Raw genomic sequence first — 24962 nt, 5'->3', positions numbered from 1 at the left:
ATAGTTTGCCGTGATGTATTTTAAGTAAAATCGATACTATCAAGAAAACGATTAACAGATAAACTCGATTGACAGTTGAAGAGATCGCCGATTTTTATGAGACGTTGTCATACTTAGAAATAAAAATTGATGGTCACTTTATTGGCGACACCAACATGGCGTCTCCATACAAAGCTCTATCTACAAATTTGAGAGAAGCATTTCTCGAATAACACAGGTATGAAGAAACAGGCAGACCTAAATCTTTGCGAAGTTGTATATAAATCAATAATCTGTTATATCTCACATTCTTGACTTGATTGTTGATGGCATGACAGTGAAAACCAGCAGTACGACTGCAGTTGCTTTGAACTTTTGTCTCTCGTACCCAGGCGGCCTCGCAACATCTGCAATTCTTGGCAACCTCGATCACAACAAATACTTGGGGAAGCTGATAACTTACTTAGACCCAGCTCTCCCGAGCGTATCGCAGAGTTACTTTGTGCGGTGCTGGCATGCAAGGACAGACGGCTCAGTTGCGTCCACATTCCACAGCAACTGTGATGGAAAGGGACCCACAGTGACCATCATTAGAGTTGGCCAATACATATTTGGTGGATACACTGACGTGTCTTGGCGCAGTAAGTATCATAAGATCTAACTATCACCAAGAGCTTGATAAAAACGTGCTTTATTATCTCAGTAAAAGAACAAAAAAACTCCATTTTTGTTCTTTTGTTTAACCATTGGTCTTACTCTTTTCTTGTTTAAGAAATACAAGTACTTATATCAGGTTTAAAACCGATATTAACACGCTTTTTGATGTTGCGCGGCCTTGCAGTTTCGCATAATCGACCTCAAATCGCATCCGAGGGCGCTTAACTCATAAGAAAAATCCTCGATTTCTATAAAGATCTTTCGTAGCTACCCTGAGAGCAGATTCGCTTCGATCTCATTCGCAGTTCAAAGTATTGTAGCCTGTGAACACAGACGTATTTCCGGCTGTCATTTGGTTCCGCCGAGAAATAACGTCTGCGAACCCGAGCCAGAAAACGATTTCTGTGACGTAAGAATTCTAAGCCAATCACAATTTAGCTCAAATAACCCCAGAACCACTGCGCGAGGTATTCGCTGCGAGGAGCACTCGAGTTTCATTCTATCATGGAATCTGATTGGCCAAGAAGAAACAAAAGTCATTACGTCACAGAAATCGTTTCCTGGCTCGGGTTCGAAGACGTTATTTTTCGGCGGAACCAAGCGACAGCCGGAAATACGTCTGCGTTCGCAGGCTAAAAATATTGTGACTGGTTGTCCAAACACCCGCGTAGGACTGCGAGAACTTAATCTAGCGGCGCCGACTCGCATTAAGCAGACTAGCTTTCGTCTTGAGCAAACTTTTTTTAAAAAAACCTTAACTTAATCGGTTTCAATCAGGCTACGAGGAGTTCACAAGCTAGAGGGCTCAATTCAGAGGGTGGCAAAGGGTTCTTGCGTGGCGCATGATGGCCCCAAAATTAGCAGCGTGACGCGTGAATTGGACCAAATTAGCCTCGTGACGCTGGACAAGACATCATAACGTCATGCATGATTTGTTATTTTACAAGCAAGTGATGCGTGATTTGCCAATTAGATTTCCGTGATAAGTGAACGTTCTTTCAACTACAACTGATACCATTCAGTCAAAGTAAACAGCAAATAGAATCTTAAAAGAGATCAATAAATCGTGGGCTTCTGATGTCTTTGATCTTTGTGGATCTTCATGGTACTATAGGTCCAAACAATTATAGGAATAATAGAATAGGAATAAGTCAATTGAAAACAGTCAAACTTTTGCACCAGGACTATGAGCTTCAGAGTTATTTTTGTCCATTTTGTCGACCGATCATTTTTGGCAGTGCATCGACCATATCCGAAACCGGCTGTCAATCAATCAGTCAGTCAATCAATCAATCAATCAATCAATCAATCATTCAATCAATCAATCAATCAATCAATCAATCAATCAAGCAATCACTCACTCAATCAATCAATCAATCATCGTATTTAAGGTCTGAAAGAATGTCGTCTCAAAGCCGGGGAATCCCAAACGGCTGAAAAGATAAGAGACGTTAGAGTTTGGTGTCATTTTATGCCGCTCCAGAAGACAGAGAGAGGGTACACAAGGAAAAAGTTTGTGAACCCCTTAATGAAGGTCGTCATAAAGACCTAACTGAATTCAAAAGCCACGTTATGTCATCCACAGACATAAAAACGTTGCCGAACAGAAGAGGATTTACAGGGGTAAAGCTTTGACACAAATATTGCCTGTACATCAAAGCTTGGCAAAGGTGGCGTAGACGTCTTCTCAATTCGTATACAAGATCTCTGTCAACTTAGCCTGTGAATAGGCTCCCGATTGTGTTATAGAGGACGGAAAGAAACAGGCGGGCGGAATTAGCCCGCCTGTCTGGAGAGGGAAAAATCCCACTCCACAAAATTGGCGATGTACTTACTTTTTTTACGTGACGCGTGATTGGTGGAAAAAACTCTCCGTGATGCGTGATTTAATAGAAAAATTCATCGTGATGCGTGATTGGTAACTCCCCCCCCCCCCTCACCCCACCCCCTTTGCCACCCGCATTTCAGAATAAGTAAATCGCTCGCACCAATGCACTTCATGTACTGCCGACAAAGAGACTTCCTTGTAGTGCGGAAGGTCATTTGAGATTGAGATACAAAAGAAGTGAAAATAAGGAACTATCTTACCAGTCCACTTGGGTTGTACTTATCCGGAGGACTGATTGAGCGAACGAACTGTACGAACATAGGAACGTATGAACAAACGAACGAGCGAACGAACGAACGAAAGCACGAAAGAACGGGGGAGCAAACGAACAAACAAACGGACAGACGGATGGACGAACAGATGGACAGACTGACCAAGGGACAAAGGGACGAACGGACGAAGGCACGAAGAGACGAAAGGACGAACGGGCGAACGGACGTACGAACGTGCGCACAAATTAAACGAATGAGCAATAGAACAAACAAACGAACGAAAAAACTTTATTTAAGTGTCTGAAAGCATTTAGCAGAGGGAGAACGCTCTACTAACAAGGAAAACCTCATTTATTTGGACTTACGTTATGAAAGTGCTGACGACTTATATTACCATTGCATATCCATTCTGGTTTGGCAACCACAACAGTACGGCCTCGAACGTCGATTGAAAAATGAAGTTTCTGGTTAACCCAGTTTCATGTATGTTTGTCTCGTACTGTCAATAATTATGCTAGCCAGCGTTAAGTTCGAAAATCATGTGGCTGTGTGGTTCGTTTTCCCGACCACGCTGAACTTGGTCATTAAGCATTTAATGACTGGCCCCAAGAGAAACAGTGAGTTTTGTATCCCCGAGACCCTCAATGTTCCCTGAGGCGAAGCCGCAACCTCGTTCCCAGGGTCTGTCATCTTACCGCCCCCTGGAGCGAATCGTTCGCTCCAGGGGGTGGTAAGATGAGAGACCCTGGGAACGAGGTTGGGGAAGTCGAGGAGAACATTGAGGTCGAGGGGAAACAGAACTCACTGTTTCCCGCTGGGCCAGTCATGAAGTGTTTTGTATACCTCCCAACTCCAAAAAGAAAGAAGAAACAGCGAAAAAAATTGTTTGCCTGACGTCGGCTGGCAAATAAATTTGCCAGGGTTACAAGGAGCACAACCTGATCATGTGCGAGTCGAAAGTTCAAGTTGTTGTTTTCCTAGGGAGTTAGTGAGTTTTGTTCGCCTTAGGGAGTTAGTAAGTTTTGTTCGCCCCAGGGGAGATAAAGAGTTTTGACCCACCGCACTTGACACCTTTTCCTCCAATCAGAAAACGTATTTCAATTGGGAGGTATAGCATTTCACGTTGTTGTTTCAATCTTCCAATAACATGCTTATCAACGACGCTGACGGAACAAAACTTAGTTGCATCATATTCTACTAAGTACGAGTCGTGAATAAGAAGTCCCGTTGTAAACCACCAAAAGCTTCCAGAGAGACGATCTCTCTCTGTCAGTTTCCAGACTTCTCCCTTGCTTATCTTCTTGCTCCAACTAAAACACTTTTTCGACTATAGAAAGAGTTTCCACCTAGAACGTCACGATCTCATTTCACCCATTTGAAAATTCAGTCGTTACCAAGGCATATAACGCTTAACGTCCTTGCCAACAGATCTGATCCTCTCGCTGCCTATTTATTTCGTTTTTTTGTTGTTGTTGTTTCTTCTCTTCTAAAGATTACTTTACAATATATGGTAGCTTTATTTCTGTTTTTCTTTTCAACCGAAATGCTTAGAAAGTGTAAAACTTTTGTTTGCACTTCAGGTTCTAGTTGCGGTTATACTTCTGCCAGTAAAGCTTTCCTGTTCTCGCTTTACAACAATGATGGATATAATCCCGTCAAACTGACTCAGTATCAAAATCAACAACACGCAATGTATCACTGCTCCAACTACGGACCCACTTTTGGTGCTGGTGCGTACAATGACATCCGCATATCGGACAACTCTACGAGCAACTCAGGATCGTATACCACTTGCGGCTATACATACTCCGTTCCTTCAGGATATTCAGCTGGACGTTGTAGCTTTTTCACTGGGAGAATTCTTCATTTCACTCCTACTGACATTGAAGTGTTCTACGAAATAGGTGATTTAAAACAGAACATGCTAACTCTCTTTTAATGCCGTAATCAGGATTCGATTTAGCGCTCTCTTTCAATAAGCGCCGCCTTACAACCCCGGGGGGTACTCCCAGAAAAATTGGGTAGGAGTGTGCGTGGTCCGCTTCCCAAAACCCTTACCCTATTTATGACCACAATCCGTGATTTTCCCATCCTATTTATGACCTGAAAAAGCAGCTTCTTCTAAGAAGCATACCCAGTTCAAGTGCAAACACCATACCCTATTTATGACCAAAACGGCTGAAAACGCTATCTTTCGGTCCGCGCATACCTATATAGCCCATATAAGAGAGTCTCCTCGCATCCAGATCCCCCGGGTTTACAACAAGCACCCTCATTGCGAAAGTGACAGTGAAGACTTTGACATCGAAGAAATGATAGTAAAGACTGATTAGACAAGTAAACAATGTATCAGTTAATTCCATATGTGCCCATCCCCCCGCAATAGTGGGGCATTTTCCCACAATGTCAATCCCGGGGGCCGGGTATCAGCCTTGCACAATTACCTGGGGCATTTGACCATCTCGCTTTTTCATCTTACATGCAGCCATCGTTAATGAAGGGAAAATGGTTAGGAAACCCGGCAAAGTTCTTTGGGGGCTGACCCAGCACAAAACCTGCCAAAATACAAAAGGTGGTTATGTGTGCTCATACAATTAACCAATAGCAGCATTGCGATTATATAATTCAAGCATAGTCAATGAGCATAAAACAACAGATGTCCTGGGTCAAGGACCTTCAAACATAAATCTTAGCCTGTTGTTTTGTTTGTTTGTTTTTTTTCGCTTTTTCGATATTTACCGGCCTTCATGACCATTTCCTCCTACTGGCTGTGATGCAGCATTGTCGCTTCTTTTAATGACCAGTTTATCGGCAAATACGGTAAGTTTCGTAATGAAAGCGTCTTATTAGGACATAAATAAGACTCTTGATCCTACGGAATAACCTATATTGTTTTTTTCTTCACTATTAAAGTTTAAAAAGACATTGCTAGGACTTTTAATTTGGCCTGAATTGGCTTTGATTGTATTGAAAGTAACATGAGAAACGAAAAAAGAATTGAGCCACAACCCCGGGGCATTTGAACAACTGGTTTGTTCCAGCCGTACGGCATTTCCAGGTTGTTTTCAAAATGACCTAATTCCCGGGGGTAGGCCTGTTGGGTGGAGGGGGCAGCATGGGCACAGCTGGAATTGACTAATGCATTTCTTTCTTGAGTGTATGATTTAACGCATCGACTTGGTCTAAACAGGCAAATGGTCTTATGATTATGCGAACCTCTATTGTTACAATTCTCAAGTGAAAAGTAACTGTTATTGTCCATTGAAATGTCTTATCACATTTCCATGTTTATGTTGAAGAGAAAAAGAAAGAAATAAGCGCGCCGTCCCTAATAAGCGCCCGCTCTCGATTACCACCCTCCCTTGAGTTACCAAAAGTATAAAATAAGTGCCCGGGTCACTAAATCGAACCATGAGATATTTGCTGATATGCAGGTAACCAATCGTTTAATTCGTGAACGAAATGAAAAGGAACATATCACTATTAACCTTTTCAGTTCAAACTGTTAATTCCTCTTACTGAGAGCCATACAGTTTTGAGAATTTGCTGGTAAATCAAGACGGCTCCACTTAGCAGATGATTTCAACTATTTTCATTACCTGTTTGCTTGATAATATATTGGTATTGTGATGAGAAATTAGACCTTGATCACTCTAGCGATTTAATGAATTGAGCAAACCTCAAAAAGACGAATTTGATACTTAAACATACGGGTTTTAAACTCTTTCCTCTATTCAGGCTTAAGTGTGTCTGTCATTCTCGACGGTCTCGATTACAACCAATACATGGGGAAGTTGTTGTCCTTCTTAGACCCAGTCCTCCTGAGTCCAGGGCGTGATCGATTTGTGCGTTGCTGGCATGCCAAGACAGACGGCTCGGCTGCATCGATATTCCACAGCAACTGTGATGGAAAGGGACCCACTGTGACCATCATTAAATACGGCAGCTACATATTTGGTGGATATACTGACGTGTCCTGGCACAGTAAGTATCATTCTAGTACTAGTATACTAATGCAAATGTTGTAATCTGATTGGCTGAGCCATTGTACACTATCCGAAGTTTTGAAAGAACATCTAGGAACAAATGGATAATCCAATTTTTGAGAAGACTAAAAGGAGGGCAGTTACAGTTTCTTAAATTAAAAATGCTCGAAATTTGTACTTGTTAAGTACGCGTGTACATAACTGCAAATGTCAAATTGACAATTCAGTCCGCACGAATTCTCTAAAGGGTGAAGTTTAATGCTTAGACCGGAAATAACTGGAATCATTATTTGAAGGAAATTTCAGTTAGAATTCTAGTAAAGCAATTGGATTATGACCTCGAGAGTTCTATGAGGTGATAGTTGATTCGGCCTTCGGCCTCATGAACTATCACCTCAAAGAAATCTTGAGCTCATAATCTAATTGTTAATTAGAACTATTGTCTCCTTAAGACTTAAAGACTTGAGACTTAAAGGGGCAGTGTCTCGGCTGATATATCCTGTTTTAATAAGTATGACCCGGAGCTTGTTATAAAGGTGCTTATTTGGGGAGCAGGGATGGTGCAGTGGTGAGAGCGCTCGCCTCCCACCTACGTGGCCTGGGTTCGATTCCGGTACGGTGCCATATGTGGGTTGAGTTTGTTGTTGGTTCTCGCCTTGCTCCGAGGATTTTCTCCGGGTTCTCCGGTTTTCCTCCCTCCATAAAAACCAACATCTCCAAATTCCAATTCGACCAGGATGGAGGACCTGCATGAAAACCAGCTAAGGCTGATGTGGCTTCCTCTCTAAATACCGTAATTTAATATCTTCCACTGATAAGACGAAAAAAAGTTCGAAATTGGTTCGAGCCAGTACCCAATGTTTGTTCTCAGTCCTTTGTATAGAACCGCCGGGGTTCCAAACTACGGCAGTTGGCTGTAGTTAGATACGCCCGTTTGGTTTCCTAGGCTTCCAAAAAGATAATGCTGACGGAATAAGACCCAGTTGCATCATATTTCACAAAATCGGAGTAGTGAAGCTCAGTTCGAAGAATTTTCTATAGTATGTCCTGTTATAAACCGTCAAAAAGTTATAGAAAGTCGATCTCTTTCTGTCAGTTTGCGGGCTTTTCACTTGCTTATCAGTCTCGCCCCAACTAAAACACTTCTTCGGCTTCAAAAACAGTTATCTCACCGGCTGTAACCCAGAACGTCGCGATCTCATTTCATGCATTTGAAAATTCAGACGTCACAAGAAGGTATATAAATTCACTAATTTCTTTCGTGTTGGAGCTGTTTTCAATCGAGTGTCGTAAAACCAAACCAGTGACTTATCATTTAGACTACTCAGCCAATCTCAAACCGAGAAAAACCAAAACCAAAGTAATTTCCTGATTACCAGTCGACTCACGATCAAAAACTGCTCTATCACGCGTAACGCAAATTGAACGCTTTTGCCAACAGATCGGATGCTCTCGCTGAATACTTATTTTTGTTGTAGTTGCTCTGTTCCAAAGAACTATATATACAATATGGTTTCTGTATATATCTGTTTTTTTTTCAATCGAAATGCTTAGAATTGTTAAACTTTTGCTTTCTTTTCAGGTTCTTGCAGTTACTCCACAGCCAGTAAAGCTTTCCTGTTCTCGCTTTACAACAAAGATGGATATAATCCTGTCAAGTTGACTCAGTATCAAGATCAACAATACGCAATGTATCACTGCTCCGACCGCGGACCCACTTTTGGTAGTGGCCTTGGCATCTACATATCGGACAACGCTTTGAGCAACTCAGCATCGTATACACGGTGCGGCTATACATACTCCGTTCCTTCAGGATATTCAACTGGTAACTGTGGGTTTTTCACCGGAGGCTATGGGTTCACTCCTACTGACATTGAGGTGTTCTACGAAATAGGTGATTAAAAACAGAACATGCTAACTCTCTTTTAATACCGTAATAATTCGATTTAGCGCACTCTTTCCAACGAGCGCCGCCTTACAACCGCCTTAGAAGTGTTTCACAAAATAGGTGATTGAGAACAGAACATGCTAACTCTCTTTTAATACCGTAATGACTCGATTTAGCGCTCTCCTTCCAAAAAGCGTCCCCTCTCTAATATAACAAGCCCTCCCTATTGATTGTCCTTTTCTAATAAGCGCCTCTATTCCAACAAGACGCACCATTGCAAAAGTGACATTAAAGACATTGATATCGTAAACACTGATTAGACGAGTGAATGATGTAGTCCGCTTTCTAATCTGAGCGTAATATTACCAAAGACATTAAATTGGACTTATCAAGCCCCGCTTGTTAAGTTGTCGCGTCATTTTACTCGTTATTCTTCAACCACATTCCACTGATTATTTCATTAACAGAAATACATAAGCGCCCCGTTCCTAAAGAGCGCGCGCCTTCCAATAAGCGCAATTCCATTCAATCGATCTCAATCCACGGATTGAGTTCGATTGGGCTCGATTGAGTTCGATTTCCGAACGTTCGATTGACTATGCTGTGTATATTAGTCGGGAGGTAATCGCGCCGGCCACACTATTAGCTACTATTGGGTCACAGGTATGAAAGCACGGCTCAACAGCTTTCATTTGAATGGTCATACACTAGTATTTGATCCAAACGCAAAAGTGAGAACCACCTTGTACAGCATATACATGTAGTAAACAGTACCAGATGAAAGTACCGCTCAATAGCTTACATTTGAATGGTCACACTAGGGTTTCATCCCCAGACTTAAAAGTTAGAACCACCTTGTGCAGCATATAAACAGTACCACATGAAAGTACGCTCAATAGCTTTCATTTGAGTGACCACACACTAGGGTTTCTCTCCAGACTTGTTAGAACCACCTTGTACAGTATAATAAACAGTACCACATGAAAGTACTGCTCAATAGCTTTCATTTGAATGGTCACACACTAAGGTTTCATCCACAGACTTAAAAGTTAGCACCACCTTGTACAGGATAATAAACAGTACCACATGAAAGTACTGCTCAATAGCTTTCATTTGAATGGTCACACACTAGGGTTTCATCCACAGACTTAAAAGTTAGAACCACCTTGTACAGCATAATAAACAGTACCACATGAAAGTACTGCTCAATAGCTTTCATTTGAATGGTCACACACTAGGGTTTCATCCACAGACTTAAAAGCTAGAACCACCTTGTACAGCATAATAAACAGTACCACATGAAAGTACTGCTCAATAGCTTTCATTTGAATGGCCACACACTAAGGTTTCATCCACAGACTTAGACGTTAGAACCACCTTGTATAGTATGGTGAACGTACCACATAAAATTACTGCTCAACAGCTTGCCTATGCTAGACTTTCATCCATAGATTAATTCTAATGTTAAACTTTGCAAAGTTAATTTTGTTTTATCCCTTAACCCTGAAGTAAGACTCCTTAAGTTACTTTGGCTACTTAACCTAACATAACAGCAGACTGAAAGAAATCAAACAAAGTAAATACGTTTTCATATATATATAAAATGAGTTAAGTCTTTTAGAAATAGTATCGAAACTATCAAATTCGTCAATAGTTTTTGGTATGATCTCCGATAAATGTAACGTATTTTCGTTTTCTATTTTCTATTTTTTTCGTTTTCTACAAGGAATCTTCTTTGCATGGAATTAATTCCATGCAAAGAATATTCCCTGTAGAAAGCGAAAAAAAAAACCTTTATAATTTTAACGAAAAGAAAGTGCAAGTTGTAGTATCTTGGTCGAGGATAAGGAAGTCGAGTGTAAAAGCCGATCATTCTTTCGTGGGAGTTCAAGTTCGACCAAACCCTCCGCTTTTAATTTCTGGAAATTCCAGTTGCGAATGGAACAACGTTTTGCGGAATTTCCGGAGAGAAAGACCTCGGTCGTCAGATATACTCTATATTTTCCAAAATGTCTACGTTACATTCAATTTTGCTCCCGGAATTCAGTTCGTATTTGCGCAAATTCAGCTTTCATTTGGTACAACTTGGATTATCTCGAAACTTTCCAAGCACATTTCCACAACATTTGGCCAAGTTTCGAAATTTCTGTAATTTATGGTTGATAAAACGAAAAATCGGTAAATCCCACAGACGAAAAAAGTTGGGATACGAAGCAAGTTGTCCCCTCCCCCCCCACTTACAATGTTCATAACCAGGTGATTTTTTCCCTTTTCGTTGAAAAAAACGCGACATTTTCCAACATTGATTAGAGGGGATAGGGGATACGTGATCCAGCTCAAGTGTCCCAGCTACTTTTGTCCGGAATTGTAGCTCATTGTAGTAATTATGACAAGTGCCATGAAAGCGCTATTTGTTACATTTTTTTCTTATTTACAAAGGTTTTGCATTTAACAACTCAGTTGAGGGGCCCAACATAGGTTTCGCGGAATGAGAGATGAGTAAAAATGAACGCGGAATACGGGATGACAGAACTTTTAATGGCGGGATGCGGGGAAAAATATTTCGGTGAGAACGGGATTTGCTATTTATGACAGACGGGATGCGAGATAGTCCTAAGAGCGACGGCGGGATGCGGAATGTAAAGAGGTAAATTACACATTACAGACGTTACAAGGAGGAACTGCGACTCTTACTAGGCGGAATCGAGATAACATTCCGATCCGGGCGGGATGGTGCGATTGAGCTAAAAATAGTGGCAGAATGCAGGATTGAAAAAACCTATGCTAGACCCTCTTAGTTAGCGACCGGAAGTTTTGCGCGCTGGCTTCATGAGGTTTAAACTTCCGCCGGTGGTTTAAGGTTGCAGTATACAGCTATTTCAATTAACGAGGTCGGCGCATAGCTTTGAGCTTTCTTTCTCTTCAGACTTCTGGAAACAATGTTATTGTCGCCACACTTAATTTTAGAATTTTTAGCTAAAAGTCGTTTCATAATAGTGAAAGAAAAGCTACAGAAAAATGGTCTCATGAGTGGAAAATCTAATGTATCCTTGCCAATACTTCACGAGCAAAGATACAAATTCGTAGATTTCCTCTACACCAACATGCAAACTTCCGACAAATACCCAGACTACCGTTAGGTTTTGTCGCGAAGACTTAACGCCTTCATCTAACAACGTTGACTGAAATAGCTGTAAACGCAAAACTCCCAGCGACATCGTAGTTATCACTATATATTCAATACGTTTTTGCAGTGTTTAGCTTTGTCAAGCTTAACACATTGATATTTAAATAGGATTATCCTGATTATCATTTATTTAGTGGAACCTCTCTTTAAGCCTGGGCCAAACGACAACGACAGAAACGACAGCCGCCTTCCGATCACGGGAGTTACACGAGAGCTTTCTTGTTTCCAACTCTCAGCGAGTGTGGGCAACACGGGATAAAACTCTTCGTGACCCGCTAGAAAACTTTGAGCAGGTTCAAGTTCGATAGGAATATACGAGGGTGAACGTGAGTCCCCGATAACGCACGAAGGTTGACGAGAGTCGCTATGCAAGAGTTTAAGAGAGTCACTGAAGCCCCGTCCACACTGCGCCAGGGGAATTTGAAAACGCAGCTTTATTTCTACGTTTAGGCGTACCGTCTACACTAATCCGTCACGAAAACGGAGCGTTTCGAAACCGGACGAATTGAAAAACGCGGGCTTTTCGTTTTGGTGTGGACGGAAAACATTTTGAGAACGGAGCTTTAGAAAACGATTACGTCACGATAATCACGTGATTTCCCTGGCCGAGTTTCCTCAAACACAAATCCAAAATGACCGGTGAATGTTACGTTTTTAAATTCCTCCAGCGTATTTTGCAGAAAACATTTGATGCGTTTCAGAATGAAACCTCCGTTTTCAAATTTCTACGGCGTAGTGTGGACGGGGCATGAGGCGTATATGACTTTCAAGCCAGGCGAGACTCAATGTTTGTTGTCCTTTGGCGCGGGCCCCCTGAGGACCAAAAAAAAAATGGTGTTGTAGAAAGGTGGCCTCAATTGTGTGGAGGCCATTAGATAAGATTCGCTGTGCTTGTTTAAAGAGTTGTAAGCTTTGTAAGGTCAATGTAAATAAGCTGTAAAACTTTAAAGTAATTAAAACTCAATAAAAAGGGTACTCATTCTCTCCAGTTGATTTAGTATCGCGCGATTTTCGCGCACTGCCTGTCAAATATGGTACATTTATTTTTTTTTTTAATACGGTGTATCTGCACTAAAAATTTCCCGCTGTTAAACTGTTGAGAGAAAAAGGATGTACAATCGTTGCGCTTTGGCAGGAGATTTTTTATGCACCGCGGAGTAGAAATGAAGAAAATGGTAAAGAGAACTACAAAACACACCCATTTGTTTCATAAACGATTTTCTCTTTTACAGATATTTGAAATAATTTCCCATTAAAATATTTTTCCCTGTGCTAACTACAGGTCCTTTGAACAACCGTTTGTCTTGTTGCTTAAAACCATTTATTTTTCCATTTTATAGAAAGACTCCAGCCTCATCTAAGCTAACAGATTGTTAACTTTTTCAGTCCTATAACATTGTATCTGATTGTCCCGTGGTCATCGCCAAAACAATTTTATAGTCAAAGCATGAATTTGAGCCGCAAACACGAAACGCTAAACGCGAGGTGTGGCGAAATTCTTTGTGTTCATGGGATGTTATACTTTGACGAGAATTGAATGACATTGGTACAACCACAATGCAGTCCAAGGTTATAATTTTTTTTGTTCTGGAAAAATCTATTTCTATTCGTTTTTTTTTTTTTGAAAAACAAACAGCACTTCATGGAGGTACTGTTCGATAGCTTTCATTTGAAAGGTCACATACTGAGGTTTCATCCACAGAATTAAATGTTAGAGCCACCTTGTACAGCATAATAAACAGTGACACATGAAAGCACTGCTCATTAGTTTTCAATTGGATGGTCACACACTAGGGTTTCATCCACAGACTTAAAAGTTAAAACCATCTTATACAGAATAATAAACAGTGACACATGAAAGTACTGCTCAATAATTGGTCTCATTAGAGTTTCATCTACAGACTTGTCACTACATTAATCGACTCCAGGTTAAAAAACTGACTCAAGGTTTAACGCTAGGAACGGAAAGTTAACAAGCTGAAGCCAGACCGAATTATCAACTTCTAAATTCTACTTGCAATACTAATAACCTAACAAGACAAGTAACGAGAACAAGGAAAAACAATTAGTCAAGATGTAACGAAAAATTCTCAGAACTAAAGATCAAAGGAAACGTATGAAAATCAGTGAGAAGGATATCAAGCCTTTAGTGTCGAGTGACTGGTTAACTGATGGTAAGAAGAGGCCGTGGGTTCTCTGATCCGGGGAGGGAGCATAAATAATATTGAGTTTTAATCGATTCTCAGTCGTTTTGTGTCATTGGAAAATGACATCATCGGTAAATGCGCCTGCAAGTCTGAAATCGTCATTGGTCAGCACACAATACATTCTTTGCGGACAAGAACGTGACGAGGGTCGGGGACGAGGAATTGTTGTTCTCAAAATGTACTCCCGACCGGTAGGGGGTGGGAAGTCTTGGAATGGAGGAGCTGGTCGACGCTGTGGGGAAAGAAAAAGCGAAAGTGAGGAAATATGCGGAGAGAACAGACTTTGATAAGTTTCTGTAAAAGTTGAGGCACGTTACTGGTAAATGGAATGAAACTTAGAACCAGCATGTTGTGTACCAAGGAAGAAAATACCTGATAAACTGTTATCCAGTAACACGCCTTGTCATGCTCTTAACTCCTCTGTATATTTACGAATGACATAAATCGGCTTTGACAGAAAAGCCGGAAGTGGAAGTTATCGGTGCTCAATTTTCTTGCGCCAGTCAGGTGAATCTTGAAAAGATCACGAGGGTCTCAATGGGCTTAACCGTTAGCCGTAAAAGATACTAACCAGAAAAAAAATTAGCCACGAAAGTGAAAATCTCAAGATCTCTTGCCAAGACTTTTTTTTGTCTTGTCTTGTGGCTTCTAAGCTATACTAATCTACAATTCACGAGTTTAATAATAATACCTTTTTCCAGCCTGGAATGGTTCTAAAACCATAAATTTTTAACGGTTTTACACTTGAAAGAAAAGTTAATTTTTAACATTTAAATTTTTAAAATAATGGTTATTAAATGCTAAGATTTCTGTTAACCATAAAGAAAATAAATTAAGCGTTTACGGTAAAAGCCAACACCCCATTGAGACCTCATCATTATTTAGGTATTATATGGGTTGTAACCTTTCCTATAGGATGAAGTGTACTTCTCCGTCTAGATAACTTCTGGATGAAACTTTCTACTCTGACAAATAACTCACCGGTTGATTTGAAGATGTATCGTCGTCACTAGCAAACTGCATTTTCGCACTCTGAAGGAGAAAGAAAACAAAGCTACCGTTAAGAACGAAAAAGGCCTCATCTGTAAAATGTAAATTTATCCCCTTTGCCTGTGTTTATATACTAACGCAATTTTACGTCGACTGGTCAAAAAAGACTCAGGGCCAGGTTGTTCGAAGCTGGACTAAGGTTACACAGCACTTTGAGAGGGCTACTTTTGTCGAATTTTTTCTTTTTAAATTAACAAAAAGGTTTCCATATAATCTACCATTTCCCAAAAAATGAAAGTAAAATCTTACAACGTGCGCGAGTTATTTAGACAATTATTCACGCTATTATTGCCTTGGAATTCCCGCGAAAATCGTTTCGCTCGCTATGAACGCTAGGGGTGCCTTAGTTTCACTGGCTGGCGGCATATTTTGTTGACATACCTCCGAGTAAAGCCGTGACATGTTTACAACTGTTCAAACGGTGAAAACTATTGTTTAATACAGTAAGTTTGCGGGTCTATAAAAAGATAACCAATAAGAATACGGAAAAACCCTGACACCCTCTGGGGATGCTTGCTGATTAACACTGTGCACTGTAAACATTACTGCACGGGTTTGATACTCGATTAATTCAGCCGAATGACAATCAGTTGTTTTCCGTTTCCGGGCTTCTTTCTTCTCAACAAAGGCACGGCCAAATTAGTGGATACTTTTTTCTTCGAATTCTACAGTGCATAACCTTTCTTTTATATATAGTTTGTGATAGTTTCCTTAAAAACAACGCCGGTATGATTTTTTTTCTGAAGGACACCCGCGAAGGTATTGGTAACCTTAAGCTAACCCAGGATTAGCGGGAATTTTGATTTCTGTTTCGTAACTTTTCTGTGAGGTTTCCTCTTTATATTGTTTGTCCTTCAGTGCTGAGTTGAATAAATCTCAAACTATACAAAACATAGACGCTGAAAAGAATGTTTAAACAAGAAAAATTAATACTTTGGTTAACTTTTAGTCCTGGGTTAGCGTTGACCGGCTTTCCAACAACCCGGCTCAGGTCTATCAAATACAGCTGCAAGAGGTCAGCGTAATCCACCAATCAGAATTCGAAGCAAGTATAAGACTGATAGCAAGCGCGGGAAAACAAAGTAACGGGTGGCAGGCGCGAGAAAACCTTTAACTGGCAACAAGCGCGGGAAAATGTGTAACGGAAGGCAAGCGCGGGAAAACATGTACCTGTTGACAAGCGCGGGAAAAACTATAATGGAAAACAGGTAACGGGCGACATGACCCGCGAGAAAAAATGCCACAGATCACAAGTGCGGGAAAACCTGTATGGGATGGCTTGCGAAGACATAAACCGACACGAGAAAAAATGCGGGTCGGAAAACCAAGTATTGGGTGGCAAGCGGGGGAAAAGATGAAACCTGTGATAAACGTCGGAGATCGCATTAGATAACAACTTTATTGATAGAAGAGATAACAATGCACCCTAATTGGTTGGAATACGTTGTAAGAGCTCAACAAACGCGATAAAAGTTGTTCAGCTAGAAAATCACGAGAAGATCTTTATAAAAAAGTTCTACAAATCTGCGATAGGAATTTCAAGTAATTAGTACAGTCCACTTTTGTTAAAGGAGCTGAGTCAAGGTATTTTGAGTTACACCAAAGAGATAACAATAAACCATAAAGGAACAAGGATAGTTAAGGATGGAGAAGACAAACACGGGTTATAAACGACGAACTTGAAAAATTTTGGCTAAACTTTTCAAGAAACGCGAACGTGACGTAGCTCTTTTAAAAACGACACCTCGTCCGTATCGAGCAAGTAAATGAATGAGTTAGGGACCAAAAGCGGTCCTTAGTAACGAGGTGTCCATGAAGTGGAGTTTAACTATAATAATAGTGAAGAAACGCATAGTTATGGAGAAGAAAAAAAGGGTCCAATATCACTGTTACCACTGGGAAAACCAAACAAACCTCTTGTTTAGCGAACAGTCGGTGGATTACTCTTCCAGCTGGTCCTCTACCGGCACCAATAACTTCCACTTCCGGTTTTTCTGTCAAAGCCGACAAGAATTGTTCAACGTCCTTGTCTCTTCCTTTTTCCGAGAGTGCATCTTGAAATTTGAAGCGCAACGAATGGGCACGAGCAATTGCCAGTTCTGACAGCTTCAGTTGTTTTACAAATTCCTAAAACAATAGATAATTTTTGAGTTATTTTTTTGTAAAAAAATACCTCTTAGTCGGCGCGTCGGCTATGTTATGGACGGGTCAATGGGTGAGTGAGTGAGTTAGTGAGTGAGTGAGTGAGTGAGTGAGAGATGTATGTATGTCACACCAATCAGATTGGATCTACTATGAACAGCCAATCAAATTTCTTGTTGTAAAGGTAAATGGTACGTGAGAAACAAGGTATGTACAAACACAAAGACTTTGGTAATTGAAAAATAAAGAGTGACGTGTATGTTGCCGGTTTGTGATTTTTAGTCCGGTTTGGAGGGGAGTGTGACAGTTACATACGGACATTGGGTTGTTTTAGAGTGCATAATTTTCAGTGTAATGGTGGCTAGTTATGAACGAGATGAGTCTTGAGTTTTGAAGCAGTTCATGAGTAGTAGGCAAATGGCACGAGATATTTTTATTTTCAATTACAAAGGGTAACTTGATACTTTTGTTTTTCACAAGGTGTTAATTCAATTAGAGGTCACGAATCGTCGGTTCTAGTTCTTAGGACATGTTTTTAGAGGAGACAAGACTATTTAGATTTGAAGCAGTTCTAACGTTTACAATAGTAAGTGCAGGTAACGATTGTTTTGTTCTTATTGCATGCAAATATAACGAGATATTTTTATTTTTTAGTTACAATGGGTAATTTGACACTCTTGTTTTTCACAAGGTAGTAAATTCAATTAGAGCTGACGAATCGTCACCACTTGTTCCCACGAGATGTTTACTATTTTTAGTTACAAATGGTAACTGGACACTTTTGTTTTTCATATGGTAGTAAATTCAATTAGAGCTTACAAGTTATCGGCTATTGTTCCCAGGTTAAACAAAAAAGAAGCTTTCATTTCTAGAGTGTTTTTACGTCTCTGCAGTAGCATTTTAATATTTTTATTTGATGGGCATTTTATGACATTCTTTTCAGTCCGATATTTTTAAAGGTAAAAAGTATGAAAACTGTTCAAATGTTCTTTGAAGACTGTGTGGCACCAACCTAAAGTGCAATTTAATTAAATCAGACTTTCAACGTGTCAGAGAGGTTTTTTTCTTTCTCTCAATTTTCGGTGAAGTAGTGTTGTTGCGTTGTGTTGTGTAAAAAGGGTAAACTTACGACTCGTATAAAATGCGGAAAGTTCTCTTAACTTGAGTATTTTTGAGCAAAAATTCCTCTTAGGGGCTGGAAGGGCTCCCGAGGGGGTATTCCCAGAAAAATTGGTTGGGGGTGTGTGGCCCGCTTCCCAAAACCCTTACCCTATTTATGACCAAAATCTGCGTTATTCCTTACCCTATTTATGACCTGACCAAAAATTCGAAACCCTATTTACGACCTGACCCTCAAATCAAAACCCTGTTTCAGACTTGCGTTATAATTAGCTCCCTAGTTCAAACCAATGTTAAATTACCGTAAACATATAAATTTGTGAAGGGCTTTTGTTGATTTTCTTTTCGATAATGATGAAAAAGTGGCTTCTTCTTAAAGCATACCCATATCAAGGCTAGAGTGCAAAAACCGTACCCTATTTATGACCAAAATGGCCAAAATCAGCTAAAATCGATACCCTATTTATGACCAAAACGGCTGAAAAACCATGCCCTTCGGGGCCGAACAGACGTATATAGCCCATATAAGAGAGTCCCCCTCCGGGGGAAGGGTTACGTGATCGGTGTGTGAGGGAGTAATGCATGTGCGCGTGTCAGACCAATCACAGTGTGGGTTTTATCAAAGAACGAATAAAATTGCCTGTTAGAAAATAAGATGGTATCTACATTAATCTGGAGACGTGTCAGATTACTGTAGTTTGTTCAGTCAAACATTTTATGGCTTACTATTTAGTTATCTTACCATTACCGATGTAACAACTTATGTACATCATAAACTCCCAGTTTCTTTCTTGCTGTACATCGCAACCAAAAAAACTTGTCAAATCAACCAAATCATTACTGTAAACAGTTCCATGAATGCTCCTATCTCCGAGACTTATAGTTCACAAAAAAATAACTCTTGCACGCCTTGCGTGCCTATGTTTCACGAAGTTGTCATCTTCTGTGCAGCTCTGCTACAAGGTAAGGCTTTAATTTCATTTTAGACTACGAGTAGCCCCTCTTTCGCTTAGTCCGACGAGCGAGACCGTTAATAAACAAGGAAAAAATGGCTGCGCGAAATGCTGGGTACGCGCGGCCGTTTTCTTCCTCGCGTTTTTCTTTCGCGTCACGCACGATGGACTAAGAGAAAGAGGGACTACTCGTAGTCTAATTTCATTTTGACAACTCTGTTCGTGTCTCTGTTGATCTTCTCGAACGAACAACCGCACGTGCAACTTTTTGGGCTTCTTTTCTAAACTCAATATTTAACAGCACAACAGTATTCTCCACAAAGGCATTAAACAAGATCAATTCTTCTGCACCATTGTGAACCAAACACCAACGTCTCGTAAATTTTACAGAAAACAACCCAGGACTTAGTAAGAACTAGGGTTATTCGTGATTTATTCAAAACAAGGAGGAAAGAAATTAACGTTCCAGTAACACGATAATCCCTTGTTCAATTCGTACCTCACAACGAGGCAAATCTCGTGCCATTTCCCAAGATAACTTGCTGGCGTTGCTAAGTACTTCATCCAGAACAGATGACACTGCAGGGATGTCTCGTGCACCTGGCAAAAGAGATGAAATCAGTTCATGGCTGTAAAGAAACCTGTTTTATTTTGTTCTGTTATTTGAACTGAATTTTGTACGTTGTTATACGGAAACCTCCTTCCTGAGCGACTAAGCTGTAAGCAATCTCTCATCCTCAGAGCCCACGATCCTTTTGATTAGGACCAAGAAATCGAGACCTCTGGGTCGACCTCTGAAATAATCTTGCTATGCTCTTTCAATATTCAGAATTACTATTATTGTAGCTCGATCAGAAACTAGATCGCTTGTGCTAATGAGGCAAACATAAACAAAGATTCCCCTACACAACAATCCAACTGATCTTGGGATTCTTAACAAAATGCTGTTTTCAAATGAATATATGAAATATTATTATTGTAATATTTGCAGCATTTTTGTCGTCCATTAAATGGACAACACAATTTATAGAGTCCACAATAAGCAATAGCCTCGTACACAGACGCTCTTGTGCCTCGTCACGCACTCCTCCCCAGCGGCGAGAATGTTTCTTCAGAAGACGTTGGGAGAAGAGAGATTGCGTGACTAGCCCACAGGGCATATGCGCAGGAAGCTCCAATAAACATAGCAGAGTTCAATCCTACGAGACATAAAAACAGTCATTGTTTTACTTACCCGTTGTCTCTATACGAAGAACTGACGCGTGAAGCAACACAGGAAACAACTGGAAAGCGACTTGAGCAGGCTTGAGACCAGCGAGAAAGTGCAACACCTACCATGGTAGCACGGGACAGTTAAAGTAATTCTACTGGCGGTACAGCTGTAGTTTAATTATTCATTTTTCATTTCCCCATAATTCACTCTGTTTGCGCCACCCCAAATTTTTCATAAACTAGTGGGACGTCTGCATATTCACATTCACCACAATAGTTTATGCAAAATTTGGGGGACAAACAGAGTAAATTGGTAAATAGAGAATGTCAGATGATACCTTCTCAGCTTCCTTAGTTTCGTCAAAGAGTCGTTTCTGTCTGCGGACTGGAACCGAGCGAGCACTCTGCCATACCTCTACCCACATATTGCCTGGGATACGCATGCGCAGGCTTAGGTGCCCCTCCTCTCGCCACTATGAAAAGCAATGATAACGAAAGTGCAATTTGATCTTTTGTTGTCATACAGCTCACAACAGGTTATACAGGCTACGTACCTTGCAGAGGGGTTGTAGTTCTTCTACATGTCCAGCCTTCGCTTCATCCATTAGAGTCTTCGCGCTACTTGTCTGTTTACTCGGCGAGTCATCGTCTGGTATCTCGATGTCTTCTGTATCCCAGCCTTCCTCTAACGAGCTTTCACCGCTTACAGCTGAACAAAATAAAACAAAAACAACACCATTAAAACAAAAGAAAAAAGTCTGTGCGGCCATGCTTACATTGACTGTCCTCAACGTAACCCAAAGAAATCTCAAGGCCAACCACTAACAATAAACAACTAATCAAAACAGGCAGCGCAGGAAACCACGTGACGGGTATTAAGAGCGGGAAAGCTAAACATGCAAAGGGTTGCTAGCGGTAAAACATGTCAGGAGTGCAGGACGCGGGAATGTATGTAAGGGATGTCAGGCGCGGGAAAACGCGTGACGAGTACGAAGCGCGAGAAAACATGTAACGGTTTCCAAGCACGGAAATTACACGAGATTACATGTAATGAATACCAAGGGCGGGAAAACATGTAACAAGAGCCAAGCACAGGAAAATTCTAACCTAAGGTCCCCGCCACACAAACGCGTTTTCGTATGAAAACGCATCCTCTTTGATACTTTTTCACCTATCGTCCACACTAAAACGACCGAAAACGCTGACAAAAGCGGTTTCAAAAGTGGGGCCTTTTGAAAACGCTTCGTTTTGAAAACGCTCCGTTTCTAGTGTGGACAAGTGAAAACGGAGGCTTTTGAAAACGGTGCCGAGAAAAGCGTCATATACAGTCGTTTCCATCAGCGTTTTCGGGCGTTTTAGCGTGGACGACAGGCGAAAACGTAACAAAAAGTGTGCGTTTTCATACGAAAACGTATTTGCGTGGACAGGTGAAAACAAACCGAAAACGATAGTGAGGGCGAAAATATTGTTATCTTTATACCTGTTACGATAGTGGCGCTTGATTCTTCGCTTCGTTTATTAGTTTCCTTTCTGAGCCTTCTCAACTCTTCCATCTCCTCTTCTGTCTCGGGGCCTGGTATCCAATCAAACGGCGAGTACCATCGTACAAAATCTTCTAATAAACAGCCAGGATTTGCCGCCTAATGAGAAAAATACAGATCAGGAGCGGAAAGAACGTTTCTCCCATCCCATGTCAGCGCTTTATTAAAGGTTTCTGTGACATAAACCGACTAGGCTAAGAAATTGACAATTTCTTATGTTGTCTCAACAATCTTCTAGTATCTGTTTATAAACAAGGTTGGAGAAAGGTTTTGACTATGATTTACCATATTTAAATTAATTAACGTTTCAACTACCTTACTTTGTGGAGAGAAGAAACAACGGCCATTTCCTAGTTAACTTGTGCCTCTGTTTCAAAATGAGTCCTCCTGCAAAACCTGAGTTTGATTAGCATGAAAATGAACCCGTAAGGGAAACATATTTTCATATGAATAGTTCCGCACGAAGACTCGTTTTGACACGGAGGCAAAAAGTGACTCAAAAATGGCCTATTATGGATCCTTATCCTTTACCTTAAAAGCCTCCATGTCGGAGAGCAGAGAAGCGCACTGCATTTGAGCCCTTACGCGAGCTCCTTCTTCAGAGGTCCCTAATTGTGTGAGGATTTCAGCTTGTTCTTCTAGCATGTCTTCTGTCATTGGTGCTGGTTCCTAGCTCCAAAAAAAGGGAAACGAAATAAATACTTACAAAGGAAGCTAAACGAGTCACCCAAACACGAAGCCGCATCTATTCAGTCCTCGGTAGAGAATACTAATTAGATAATGAGACATGAATAATCATCGCAGTTATGTACACAACTTATGCAGCTGTGAAATTCAAGCATGAAAAAAATAACTGTGATATCTCACGATTTTTACCGACTTAACTAAGTGTAGATGTAGATGTAGAATAAGATCATTCATGTCTTTACATATTTCTCCGCAGTTCAAAGGTACGATCTCACATATGTTCACTTGCAAAACTAATCTGCCAGCTGAACAATTTTGTCATTTTCTGAACGACTGAAGTGCAAACACGACACGCTGTTTTGCTGGAGAAATAAACCCTCAAAATGGCAGTTTGGCAGTTCATGCATTACATACAATTTCATTTTCACCAGCCATTCCTAACGTTAAACAGCTTAATTCTAAGCCACGATTATCAGCAACAAACCTACCTGAGTGATTGGAACTAAGAGCGGTTCTCCAGAAACGAGAAGTTTTAAATCCCCAAATGGTTCTTTGGCTCCTTCTCTTCTAAATACTAACGAATTATTATCAATGTTATCTTCATTCAAGTCATTATCTGTCCTTTCTGTATTTTTTACATCCTCTGCATTGCTTCTACTGTCTTTGTCAACTTCATCTTGGCTTTCAACGGCTTCGAAAAATTCGTCATCATCCGAAAAACTCGACTGCGATTCTAAACTTTCCATTTGAGCGTTAGAACTACTTTTACGTAAGCCTACATTTTCTGAATTTGAATCGTTGCTTTTAGTTCTTGTTTCGGAGGTTTTGTTGACGTTAGTTGAAAACTGTAGGCTTGCTGCTCGAATCTTGGAAAGCCGTTTTCTCTCGATACAGCAGTTAAGCATCTGAAAAGAAAAACATTGAGAAGATAGAATTAATAACCGATTCAAACGAAGCACAAAGAGACCACATAGTCGAACATTTTCCTTCATTCGTTAACTGAAGAATACAAATCTAACTTGGGCAAGATGTCAAAATGTGTCGGCTTTCACGAATTTTCCCGCGCTTGGCAGCCGTTGCTTATTTTTCCCGCGCTTGGCACGGTTGCCTTTATCTCACTGATCTTTAGGGACGGATTTGAGGGGGTGGTGGGCAATTTCAAAACCAAACTTCATGCACAGCAAAAACTACTGAAAAAAAATCGTGCAAGGGGAGTTACGGGAAAAAAAATCGAGCACTTAAGTCCTTTCTTCTATCTAGGTCCTGTTTTTTATGTATAAAAAATTGTTGCACAACCTAAAGGTGAGAAAAATATTTCATGACCCAGTAAATTGCCCAACCACCCCTTATATACTCCGCTAGATATTTCTATATCTGTACTCTGTAGTATTACAACCAGTATTACAACTTAATGTCAAAGAGAAACAGTCTTTCTGGCAAATCTCTAGAAAATGTATTAGTTTTTAAATTTATGACAAATTTGGACGCAAGGTAGAACTTTTTGATCTTTTAATTAGCTTACCTACTGGAACAGAGAACAGCGGATTCATAAAATCACTACTCGCGAAGCAAAAAATTTACAAGGGAGAAACACAAACAAACCTGTAACTTTTGATGAATTAAACAACTTCCAAGATTGGGGGGTTGTAATTTTAATCTGTGTAATGATACAAATAAAAAGCGTTTTATTAACACTCGATTTCTTTTGTGACTTTGGTTTAAGGTTACAGTATACCTTCAGATCGGCAATTTTCTTCAAATTTGGATTTTTGGTTCAAAGTAATGGTCGAAGAGTAATCTCTAATTTCTGAGAACAAAATTGAAAAAAACTCAATATTGGCGGAGAAATGGAGGTTTTACGTTACGGCCGGAAGTAAAAGTTCCCTCTTGATTGACAGCCCTATAACGTGTACGCAATCAACCGAGACTACTTTCGCGGGAATATATGGATACCACGAATTGGCTGGCTACTCAGATCCAAGCATTTTTCGTATTAGATGTAATTCTATTAAGTTATAAGTAAACATGGACCACGGAAAACTCTGTTTACCAGTTCGAAAAAGCGAAGAACGAATGAAAACACATCAATGAGTGAAGAAGCGAAAGTTGGCCTCGCGGATGAAGCTATAGCTATCGTATCAAGCGGGCAAAAAGATCGAGTCAAGAGTAGAGAAAGATTCTGTAAAAATTGGGAACTCGACAGCTATAACAGCGACGTTTACATTGACTCTTTTGTTGAGTCCGATACCGATGA

General features: G+C 40.4%; 3 protein-coding genes and 1 long non-coding RNA gene across 4 annotated transcripts in view; 2 read left to right on the top strand and 2 right to left on the bottom strand.

Annotated features, from left to right (window-relative positions):
• The window catches only part of LOC149113217 (uncharacterized), a 42074-nt gene extending 37353 nt beyond the window's left edge, over window positions 1-4721 (top strand). Inside the window, exons 4-5 of the mRNA XM_089288092.1 lie at window positions 372-620; window positions 4317-4721. Coding sequence (XP_089144218.1) covers window positions 372-620; window positions 4317-4675 — 608 coding nt within the window. The 3' untranslated portion in view covers window positions 4676-4721. The remainder of the gene's footprint in view (window positions 1-371; window positions 621-4316) is intronic.
• Window positions 1-5709, bottom strand: part of LOC149113216 (uncharacterized) — a 41823-nt gene extending 36114 nt beyond the window's left edge. Inside the window, exon 1 of the long non-coding RNA XR_016206716.1 lies at window positions 5621-5709. This is a non-coding gene — a long non-coding RNA (uncharacterized LOC149113216). The remainder of the gene's footprint in view (window positions 1-5620) is intronic.
• A 769-nt stretch (window positions 5710-6478) lies between these two features.
• Window positions 6479-12781, top strand: LOC149113215 (MTOR-associated protein MEAK7-like). The gene is made up of 2 exons (XM_089288100.1): window positions 6479-6720; window positions 8305-12781. Exons 1-2 carry the CDS (start codon window positions 6522-6524, stop codon window positions 8622-8624), a joined length of 519 nt encoding a protein of 172 aa, XP_089144226.1. The 5' UTR covers window positions 6479-6521; the 3' UTR covers window positions 8625-12781.
• Window positions 12782-12998: 217 nt separating this feature from the next.
• The window catches only part of LOC110063437 (rab3 GTPase-activating protein catalytic subunit-like), a 27804-nt gene continuing 15840 nt past the window's right edge, over window positions 12999-24962 (bottom strand). Inside the window, exons 17-27 of the mRNA XM_089288087.1 lie at window positions 24311-24365; window positions 23197-23613; window positions 22553-22690; window positions 21961-22120; window positions 21035-21189; window positions 20819-20953; window positions 20503-20599; window positions 19768-19868; window positions 16969-17181; window positions 14986-15036; window positions 12999-14236 (exon numbers count right to left, since the gene is read on the bottom strand). Coding sequence (XP_089144213.1) covers window positions 14054-14236; window positions 14986-15036; window positions 16969-17181; window positions 19768-19868; window positions 20503-20599; window positions 20819-20953; window positions 21035-21189; window positions 21961-22120; window positions 22553-22690; window positions 23197-23613; window positions 24311-24365 — 1705 coding nt within the window. The 3' untranslated portion in view covers window positions 12999-14053. The remainder of the gene's footprint in view (window positions 14237-14985; window positions 15037-16968; window positions 17182-19767; window positions 19869-20502; window positions 20600-20818; window positions 20954-21034; window positions 21190-21960; window positions 22121-22552; window positions 22691-23196; window positions 23614-24310; window positions 24366-24962) is intronic.

The sequence above is a fragment of the Orbicella faveolata genome, unplaced genomic scaffold, assembly GCF_042242905.1.
Source record: "Orbicella faveolata isolate gen_17 unplaced genomic scaffold, um_ofav_v1 contig_15, whole genome shotgun sequence".
NCBI lineage: Eukaryota > Metazoa > Cnidaria > Anthozoa > Scleractinia > Merulinidae > Orbicella > Orbicella faveolata.
This window is presented reverse-complemented; position numbering and strand designations above follow the sequence as displayed.

Coding starts and splice junctions, on each gene's coding strand:
- LOC149113215 (XM_089288100.1), top strand. CDS start 6,522: ATGGGGAAGTTGTTGTCCTTCTTAGACCCAGTCCTCCTGAGTCCAGGG. Junction 6,721..8,304: donor TACTGACGTGTCCTGGCACA/GTAAGTATCATT, acceptor CTTTCTTTTCAG/GTTCTTGCAGTTACTCCACA.